General features: G+C 39.7%; 1 protein-coding gene across 1 annotated transcript in view; it reads left to right on the top strand.

The window, feature by feature from the left end:
- Positions 1–1,181: 1,181 nt before the first annotated feature.
- Positions 1,182–10,706, top strand: part of LOC116168302 (nuclear hormone receptor FTZ-F1-like) — an 87,051-nt gene continuing 77,526 nt past the window's right edge. Inside the window, exon 1 of the mRNA XM_031484043.1 lies at positions 1,182–1,745. Coding sequence (XP_031339903.1) covers positions 1,556–1,745 — 190 coding nt within the window. The 5' untranslated portion in view covers positions 1,182–1,555. The remainder of the gene's footprint in view (positions 1,746–10,706) is intronic.

The following is a 10,706-nucleotide window of genomic DNA, read 5'->3' as shown; positions in this document are numbered from 1 at the left end:
CAAAAACCGTTTACCTCACCACTTTCATTACAGTTTTCGGTAAGACGCCATCGAACGTATCACCGGGGGGGGGGGGGGGTCTGTGAGATATGGAATACCCCCCACTATATAAAGGGTTTATATGAGTCTACAAATGGAGGTACGGCCATACCCTCGGTGTTGCATTCTGCCCCCGAAAACCATCTACGTCATCATCTCTTATTACATTCGAATGGCTGCAATCGATCTTGGTTGCCCTACCAAAAAAGGCTACCAGCGGAAAATGCTTCAGGCTGAACAGCCTATAATGAGCCAGATGTTGAAAGTCTTTCTCAAAGTTCCTCCTATTCCTTTTCGATATTTATTTGGAAACCGAACACTAACCGACAAGGCGGGGACAGGTCCTACAGGACTCAAAACTCTCATCAGCAGGAAATGCAAATACCTGGAGGGCAAGAGCGAAGGCAAGAAACAATCGAAGTCGCAAACGCCATTCAGGATCATTAAAGAAGAAGAAGAAGTTTTGTGATGGAGCAGATCACATCCTGACCCCCATCCATGACTTATACTTAAGACTTTTACAGCTCTCTTGTGGATTAACTGACCTGTTGAGTCTCTCACTTTGGACGATGGAAAGGGTGAAGCTCTAATAGGCGATATGGGGTGTGCATTTCAAAAATATATTTCGCCGAGTGTTGAGGTAGTACTAAAAGTATAGTATCGAAACGGATACATCAATGAATGACCCGTAGGTCGTTGCAACGATTAAATTTACAATCGCTATACGTAATGGTTAAAAAAAAACGTTATTGGGACTTTATCATTTTTATTACAATGAAGCCTTGTGTGTTGCAAATCGACAATCGAATTGCCCAATTGGGTGTTCACCTATTTGTCGTTATGTAAAAGTAAATAAATATTGTTATCGGGCCCCGCCATTGATAATAACAGTGCTATCTAACGTGCCGGTTTCGCTAAAACGAAAAGAAATACTCAAGTAAACGTGTGGGCGCTTTTAATTTAAAAATTCGCAACGGAGCGCGCACGCGTACCGCGCTAGTCAATGCAGCGACTGTTTTCGAATTTGGGAAAACGCCCGTGGGATCGCTACGAGGGCCTCAGGAGCGGGCAATTGCGATTTTCTGTCGTTGTCGGGGCGGCTGCGTGACGGGAAAATTTTCAAAGGGACCGCGAAGACGGTCTCGCCGACCGGGTGAAAGTAAAAGCGCCCAAAAGGGCGTCACGTCGGCGTAATTTCGCCCTTGAAAAAATCGGGGTGTTATTTTGGGGGCGTCGAATCGGCCGTTTGCGCGTCCGACGATAATTAGGTTTTGGGAACTGGTAAAGTCAGTTTATGGAAGCAGTAGCTGAATTGATCGAATGGTCATGTCTGAATGTAAAGTGTAAGCGAAGTGGCCTACAGACCTACATTTATACAACGTTCGATTTTTATTCCGCGTAAAGAAATAGATATTAGTGAAACCTTGGCGCGAATTTGAAGGTCAGAGCTTGTTAAGCTCTGTGTTGTGATTAAATTTAGTTATCATTACCGGGACAGTGTCTAATCAAATAAACAATGCACGAAGAAGCAACGAGTATTAGCGTTCCTAGCTCTGTTGCCGCTTCTACCACACAGAGTAATCAAAACGGCACAACTGCAGCAGCTACAGTTTCAATTGTAACAACAGCCGATGTTGATTTAGACATAACCCCAGAAAATGAGAATAACGTCGAATTGGAAGTGCCTTTTTCGTCGAGTTCCACAGGTAAATTACTTGTAATAGTAGAAAAGGAAAGCGAATACAATCATTTATGCATTTGTGTGCTACAAACCTGTTCTGAATGTAAATTACGAATACGAGCAGACTATGTAGGTCTGCTGCGGCGAATTCACTTTTTACTCTTAATAATTATTACTACATAGCGAAAGTGAGTGTGAATTCGCAATATAACGTAAGCGAAAAGCGAAACTGTTTTTGTTGTCTCATCGTGTCTATAACAATTCTTTAAATTGATGTTAGTGGGGCGAGACAATTGACAACCCCGCAACTCCTCGCTGGAGTCGTCGTCGTAGCGCGGCCGACTTGACGTAGGTTACGCCCGTATCGGGAGAGCCCCAACGCAATCCACCTTGAGGTAGAACCCTTCCGAGGGAATTCCCTTCCGATGCACCCTTACCTGCATCGCGGGCGAGTCACCCTTTTTAGTTCCGGTTTCTAGAATACTATCTAGGCCAATCCTAGACATTTGTCTTTCTATTATAGGTCAGGTTCAAGTGCAGGTGCAAGTAGTATCGAATTGAGAATAGGGTGCGCTTGCGCCGTTGAGATTCCGTGACCTGGACAGTAGACACAGTTTCCTATTAATACATATTTAATTATCGTTTATATTTTATCAAATAAAATATGAGCTTATTAATACGACGATAACGTGCGTCCCCATTCTGACTGAGGAATTGATTTTGTGCATTTTGTGAATAAATCCATATAGTAGGCTGGATCCATTTAATCGTGGACATTTTACGTAAAATTGGTACGATCGCAGCCGCCTTGGAAAAATGTAAGTCAATGTCATTAGGTAACCTAAAGAATTAAGCAAATCGCAATATCTTTGCAATCCGCCAAGGGGTTAATGTAAGTCTGACACCCCAACCAAGCCAAAATCTAAAAATTTTCATTTTGGGTAGATGAATTTTGGAACGTAAACGAAATTTTTCAGTCGGGGTGCTAGCTTTTGGCTCAAAAGTACCTATATTTATTTTGACCATAAAGGCCATGCAAACGAATTTTTGGTGTGGGTGTCCAAAATGTACATATCCTTCTTAGTGAGTCCAAGTGGTTGGACACTATTATCAAATATTGCCACCACTTGACAATTTTCTGTCTTTGTGCCGTTTCAATATAGTTGCGCTGTTGCCAAGCTTTACAGAGCGTTGGTCAAAATGTAACTAGATTCTCGCTGAAACACTGGTCTATAAATAAATAATAAATTTCGCTCTGCGCATTTGCGCACTCGACTTGTATTTATTATACATAAGGCCTCAGTGGCAATATTTCCACCAGGTTGTAGGGTTGTTCGAAGGCCCTACCATGAACTACGAAAATTTTCACATAAGGAAGTTTGTTCTGCTCTTGTGCGGATTCGGCTTTTAGTCATATTTGTTTATTTGATCTGAATAATAACATAATGTTGCTTTGGGGGAAGAGGCTAGCTATCTCCTTCCCCTTTACCCGCCATATGCTGTTGCGCAAGCGCATAAATGTATGTCAAAATGTCAACAAAATGATAACACAGATGAAACAATTTGCTTGCTTGCTGTGTTTTCTTTTTTTTTAGTGGAGCCTGGTTTCAAAATGTCAGTAAAGTGGCAGCACAGTGTTCTACGCACTCGCGCACTCGAATCTTTGACGTGCTCATTTTCTTTTTTAGTGGAACTGTGTCAAAATGTCAGTAAAATGACAAGTCAAATAAAGCACTGTTTTATACGTAGGTACTTTAGATTTTTTTAGCAGGGTCTGATGTCAAAAAGTCAGCGAAATGTAATGAATTACGCATGCGCGTGTGCGTTTTGTTTTTTGAGTGGAACTTGATGTCAAAATGTCAGTAAAATCAAAACTCAAATAAAGCACTTTGTACCTACACAGTTTTATTTGTTTAGTGGAAGTTGATGTCAAAATATCAGTAAAATGACAACTCAAATGAAACAGTTTGTTCTACGCATGCGCGCAGCCGAATTTTGGGTTACGCGTTTTCTTTTTTTTTTTTTGAAACTTGATGTCAAAATGTCAGTAAAATGACACGTCAAATAAAGCTGATTAATTTTTCTCATGCGGGCCGCCGAATCTTAGTGTGCGCGTTTTCTTTTTTTATTGGGGCATGATGTCAAAATGTCAGTCAAATGACTACTGAGATAAAGCACTTTGAATCCTGATGTCAAAATGTCAGTAAAATGACAACTCAAATAAAGCACTTTGTTGGGCACAGTTTTCTTTGTTTTGGTGGAGCCTAACGTCAAAATGTCAGTAAAATGACACCTCAAATAAAGCACTTTGTTCAGCACAGTTTTCTTTTTTTTTGGTGAAGCCTGATGTCAAAATGTCAGTAAAATGACACGTCAAATAAAACTGATTAATTTTCTCGAATTTTTCTAATGCGGGCCGCCGAATCTTTGTGTGCGCGATTTCTTTTTTTTATTGGGGCGTGATGTCAAAATGTCAGTAAATTGACTACTGAAATAAAGCACTTTGAATCCTGATGTCAAAATGTCAGTAAAATGACAACTCAAATCAAGCACTTTGTTGAGCACAGTTTCCTTTGTTTTGGTGAAGCCTGATGTCAAAATATCAGTAAAATGACACCTCAAATAAAGCACTTTGTTCAGCACAGTTTTCTTTTTTTTTTGTGAAGCCTGATGTCAAAATGTCAGTAAAATGACACGTCAAATAAAGCTGATTAATTTTCTCGAATTTTTCTAATGCGGGCCGCCGAATCTTTGTGTGCGCGTTTTCTTTTTTTTATTGGGGCGTGATGTCAAAATGTCAGTAAAATGACTACTGAAATAAAGCACTTTGAATCGTGATGTCAAAATGTCAGTAAAATGACAACTCAAATAAAGCACTTTGTTGGGCACAGTTTTCTTTGTTGTGGTGGAGCCTAACGTCAAAATGTCAATAAAATGACACCTCAAATAAAGTACTTTGTTCAGCACAGTTTTCTTTTTTTTTTTGGTGAAGCCTGATGTCAAAATGTCAGTAAAATGACACGTCAAATAAAGCTGATTAATTTTCTCGAATTTTTCTAATTGCGGGCCGCCGAATCTTAGTGTGCACGTTTTCTTTTTTTATTGGAGCATATGTCAAAATGTCAGTAAAATGACAACTCAAATAAAGCACTTTGTTGGGCACAGTTTTCTTTTTTTTGTGGAGCCTGATGTCAAAATGTTAGTAAAATGACAACTCAAATTTAGCTGATTGTTCTACGCATGCGCGGAGCCGAATTTTGGCTTACGCGTTTTCTTTTTTTTGTGAATCTTGATGTCAAAATGTCAGTAAAATGACACCTCAAATAAAGCTGATTAATTTTCTCGAATTTTTCTAATGCGGGCCGTTAAATCTTAGTGTGCGCGTTTTCTTTTTGTTATTGGGGCGTGATGTCAAAATGTCAGTAAAATGACAACTGAAATAAAGCACTTTGCTCGGCACAGTTTTCTTTTTTTGGTGAAGCCTGATGTCAAAATGTCAGTAAAATGACAACTCAAATAAAACTATTTGTTCTACGCATGCGCGCAGCCGAATTTTGGCTTACGCGTTTTCTTTTTTTTTGTGAAACTTGCTGTCAAAATATCAGTAAAATGACACGTCAAATAAAGCTGATTAATTTTCACGAATTTTTCTAATGCGGGCCGCCGAATCTTAGTGTGCGCGTTTTCTTTTTGTTTATTGGAGCATGATGTCAAAATGTCAGTAAATTGACAACTCAAATGAAGCAGTTTGTTCTACGCATGCGCGCAGCCGAATCTAGGCGTGCGCATTTTTTTGTGAAACTTGATGTCAAAATGTCAGTAAAATGAAAACTCAAATAAAGCACTTTGTTCGGCACAGTTTTCTTTTATTAGTGGGACCTCATGTCAAAATGTCATCGAAATGGGCAACTCAAATAAAGCTGTTTTATTGTGCGCAAGCGCGCAGTTGAATTTTGGCATGTGCGTTTTGTTTTTTGAGTGGAACTTGATGTCAATGACAGTAAAATGACAACTCAACTAAACTTAAGTTCTTAGTGAAGTCTCCATACAACGGGTGTACGAAGTTTGGTTCAATTTGATGCAATAGTTTAGCCAGAATATGGAAAAACGTCAAAAATTGACAGTTTTTTGTTAGTTTGACACATTTGCGCATGCGCAATTCTGCCCAAAAGCTAAAAATAAGTACAACTGACTTATGTTCCTAATATTTTTATTTGTATTTACATCGAGTAGATTTTGTTCGAACCGAAGTTTCGTTGCTGAACAACCATTCGAGGGATACCTCGTACTGACGGGCTAAATCCCTTTACAGACCTGGATACTTTATCTGCCGACTGTGTCTCATGAGTCGGCCGATTTTGCAGCGACTCCTCAACAACATCGGGCTAATGGAAAAGTTAGTTTTTTGCGCGAAATGGAAGCGACCGTGGTGCGTTACGCCATCTAACAACAGCAAAGTGCACTTTTCCGGATTTACTTTTCACTGAATGTGTCACACAAATCTTTCTTCGGTAAATTATTGAACCACAAATAAAAAGTGCGCATCAGCAAAACAATAAACAAGGAAGAATGTATTAAACGAAAATAGGAAATGAAATTCGCGCGCCTGGAACGCAAACACATTTTTTTCTTGAAAACGCAACAATTAACGTAGGAAATGCGAGACGCGGCCGACCTTTTTATTTTAGAAGCGTTTTGGGTCAGGTCGGCCGACTACTACGTCACGAATTGCATGGTTGATAAGAGCGATGACATTCTTATCGATCCGCCCGGGTCCTCACTCACCTGATTTGGGTCATGTTCATTCGGGACCTACCCCATTTTCCTTTATTTTGTTCCAGTTTCCGCTTCCGCGCGCGCGTTTGAGGAAATTTCGATCGGGAAGGTCGTTTTTTTCTTCTTCTCGAATTCATTGAAATACGCCTATCGGGAATATGAGATATTTTATACAATTTATCAATCGCTGCGACCGCCAAGGTCTTCATCGCACCACGTGATCCGATCACCCTGGCCCAGTTTCCAGTAAAAATAGTTCTCACTTTACTTATACTGCAACAGGTGCAAAAAAAATCAGTGTTTTAATTGCACGGAATTCTGTTTTATTGCCAATTAAACAAATTGGAACGTGAAAGGAACCGCGTTCGTAGACTATGAATAGGCTGCGTTTACAGAAAACGCCCCAAAACCGATTATGACATTTTAATTACTAATATTCGCAAATACCGAAGCAGAAAAAAACTCCTTTGGCACGCAAATGCCAAATATTCATTTACTCTCTAACAAGTAATTATTAAAAAAATTATCAAAGTCCTCGTTTGAGATCGAAGGGACTTCAGCGCATTTTTGTGTGGCAGATCAGTATTCTATTAGCCACTTTCGATTCAACCATCAATAACAGATCTTGTCGAAGGCTACTACATTCACTAACCGCTTCCCACTTTCCTCGTGCACCCGCAATTCGCTTTTAAAGATTTGACTCCACCATCAGGAAGATCGTGTGGGGGGCTACCACATTCCCTTTGACGGTACTCCCTTTCGACGTCCAGTTTACCCGCAATTCGTGTTTGAAGATTTGACTCCACCATCAGGAAGATCGTGTCGGGGGCTACCACATTCCCTTTGACGGTACCCCCTTCCGACGTCCCGTTTCACCCGCAATTCGCGTTTGAAGATTTGACTCCACCATCAGGAAGATCGTGTCGGGGGCTACCACATTTTCTTTTGACGGTACCCCCTTCCGACGTCCCGTTCACCCGCAATTCGCGTTTGAAGATTTGACTCCACCATCAGGAAGATCGTGTCGGGGGCTACCACAATTCCTTTGACGGTACCCCTTTCGACGTCCAGTTTACCCGCAATTCGTGTTTGAAGATTNATTCGAGATTCACGAAACGTTAAACCGCGTGAGTTCGCAACGGAAGGTAAAAGGCGCCTGACTACTTCTCGAAGACGCGCGCGCGCGCCTCGCAAAAGGTCGTTAATTTCGCCCCTATGACAAAAAACAAAATTCCGCGCAGGAGTTGTGCGCGTTTACAACATCTTTCCGACGACACCAATTTCAAAAGAATCGGACCAAAACTGTAGTAGAAGATAGGAAAAAACTGAAAAACTTCACGTTAGTATACTACGCTCGAGGATGACGCCCAGATGTCGCCAACCCCACATCATGTAGCCATGTCCCTAAGGTTGACAAATTTCACGGCCCTGTAGATACACGTACACCCGTTGGCTTTCTACAAGAGTTCTTCTACGCGCCCACATTTGCTGCCAGCCAGCCAGCCAGCCAGCCAGCCAAAGTGAGATTAAAAGCTACTTTTTACAAAAAAATTTTTTTGCAAAAATGCGCTAAAAACATCTCTGAAGATGATGGTCAACTGTCACTTCTTTCTTTTCAGGCGCATAATTTCTGTTAGGCGCCGCATAGTTTGCGCAAAAATTGTCTCTGTTGAAAAATGCAAAATATAATCGTAATCGTAACGGCGCATAACCGTTTTTAAAAAATAAGCGCAAACTTTTATGCTCGGAGCGCATAATCGGCTCATTTCAGTGTTTGAAAGAAGTTCTATATTTCAATGGTTACGGATAGTTGTCCTAACTGTCGTTTTTGTAATCGTCTTTTTCAGGCGCAAAATGTTCATTCGCGCACGAGGCGCAAAATATTTTATTCATAGCGCATAATCGTTTCAGTTATTTTATAAGAAAGGGTCTAAAACTCTTGGTATCTCTTTTCTATGTTTATGTCCCTGTTGCAAACACTTCTATCTTCAATTTCAGGCGCAAAAATTCACTCGTGCACAAGGCGCAAAATGCTGTATTTAGAGCACATAATCGCCAAATCATTTTACGAGAAAAAGTGCGAAAGGTTGGATACTTCTTTGATGTTTATGTCGCTTTTAAAAATATTTATTTCTTCCTTTTCAGGCGCATAATTTTCATCTGTATATAAGGCGCATAATGCCATGTTCAAAACGCATAATTATCTTTCATCAGAAAAATAGTGCGAAAGGTTCGGTATTTTCATTTCAAGTTTATGTTCCTTGCATTTCTGTCCTTTTCAGGCGCATAATTTTCATCTGTGCGCAAGGCGCAAAATGCAATGTTCCAAGCGCATAATCGGCAAATTATTTTACAACAAAAGTGCAAACGCTTCGATATCCTCATTGCATGTGTATGTCGTTTTTACAAATATTTTCTGCCTTATTTTTCAGGCGCATAGTTTTCATTTGTGACTAAAGCACATAATGCTGTCCAAAGCACATAATTTTCGAATTATTTTACAAGAAAAAGTTCGATCTGTTTACGTCATGTTTTTTTCTTTCACAATTATTCTTTTCAGGCGCATAATTTTTATCTGTGCGCAAGGCGCAAAATGCAATGTTCCAAGCGCATAAGCGGCAAATTATTTTACGACAAAAGTGCGAACGGTTCGATATCCTCATTTCATGTGTATGTCGTTTTTACAAATATTTTCGGTCTTACTTTTCAGGCGCATAGTTTTCATTTGGGCCTAAAGCGCAAAATGCTGTCAAAAGCACATAATTGTCAAATTATTTTACAAGAAAAAGTTCGATCTGTTTACGTCATGTTTGTTTCTTTCACAAATATTCTTTTCAGGCGCATAATTTTCATCTGTGCGCAAGGCGCAAAATGAAATGTTCCAAGCGCATAATCAGCAAATTAATTTACGACAAAAGTGCGAACGGTTCGATATCCTCATTTCATGTGTATGTCGTTTTTACAAATATTTTCTGTCTTATTTTTCAGGCGCATAGTTTTCATTTGTGACTAAAGCGCAAAATGCTGTCAAAAGCACATAATTTTCAAATTATTTTACAAGAAAAAGTTCGATCTGTTTACGTCATGTTTGTTTCTTTCACAAATATTCTTTTCAGGCGCATAATTTTCATATGTGCGCAAGGCGCAAAATGCAATGTTCCAAGCGCATAATCGTCAAATTATTTTACGACAAAAGTGCGAACGGTTCGATATCCTCATTTCATGTGTATGTCGTTTTTACAAATATTTTCGGTCTTACTTTTCAGGCGCATAGTTTTCATTTGGGCCTAAAGCGCAAAATGCTGTCAAAAGCACATAATTGTCAAATTATTTTACAAGAAAAAGTTCGATCTGTTTACGTCATGTTTGTTTCTTTCACAAATATTCTTTTCAGGCGCATAATTTTCATCTGTGCGCAAGGCGCAAGATGCAATGTTCCAAGCGCATAAGCGGCAAATTATTTTACGACAAAAGTGCGAACGGTTCGATATCCTCATTTCATGTGTATGTCGTTTTTACAAATATTTTCTGTCTTACTTTTCAGGCGCATAGTTTTCATTTGTGACTAAAGCGCAAAATGCTGTCAAAAGCACATAATTTTCAAATTATTTTACAAAAAAAAGTTCGATCTGTTTACGTCATGTTTTTTTCTTTCACAATTATTCTTTTCAGGCGCATAATTTTCACATGTGCGTAAGGCGCAAAATCCTGTGTTCAAAGCGCATAGTCGTGAAATTATTTTACGAGAAAAAGTGCGAAAGTTTCCATATCTCGATTTCATGTTTATGTTCTTTTTACTATCCATTGTCCTATTTTTCAGGCGCATAATTTTCATCTGAGCGTAAAGCGCAAAACCCTGTTTTGAAAGCGCATAATTATCTTTTCCAGAAAAAAAAACACGAGACTTTCGGTATTGTCATTTCGTGTTTTATCTCTTACAAATTTTTTGATTCAGTGGCGCATAATCGTCTTATTACTGAATAGTCCAGTCAGCATAGGGCTCTCGGATTATTTTCTGTCATTTTTGAACAAACTTCAAGAGTGCACCACGATCGTCTTTGCGCGCTCCCCGTAGATGTCGCCCTCATCTTCATTTCCTCGAACCGTGCCCGCTTTGAAGAACCGCTTGTGAAAATGGGACATTATTTTTCCTAGTGAAAGCGTACCGAATGCGGGTGGAAATTTTTCGCCCAATTGAAACAATCGATCA

Source organism: Photinus pyralis, unplaced genomic scaffold (assembly GCF_008802855.1).
Source record: "Photinus pyralis isolate 1611_PpyrPB1 unplaced genomic scaffold, Ppyr1.3 Ppyr1.4_LG4, whole genome shotgun sequence".
In the NCBI taxonomy this organism is placed as follows: domain Eukaryota; kingdom Metazoa; phylum Arthropoda; class Insecta; order Coleoptera; family Lampyridae; genus Photinus; species Photinus pyralis.
The sequence above is the reverse complement of the archived record's forward strand: the minus strand, read 5'-3'. Positions and strand labels throughout refer to the sequence as shown.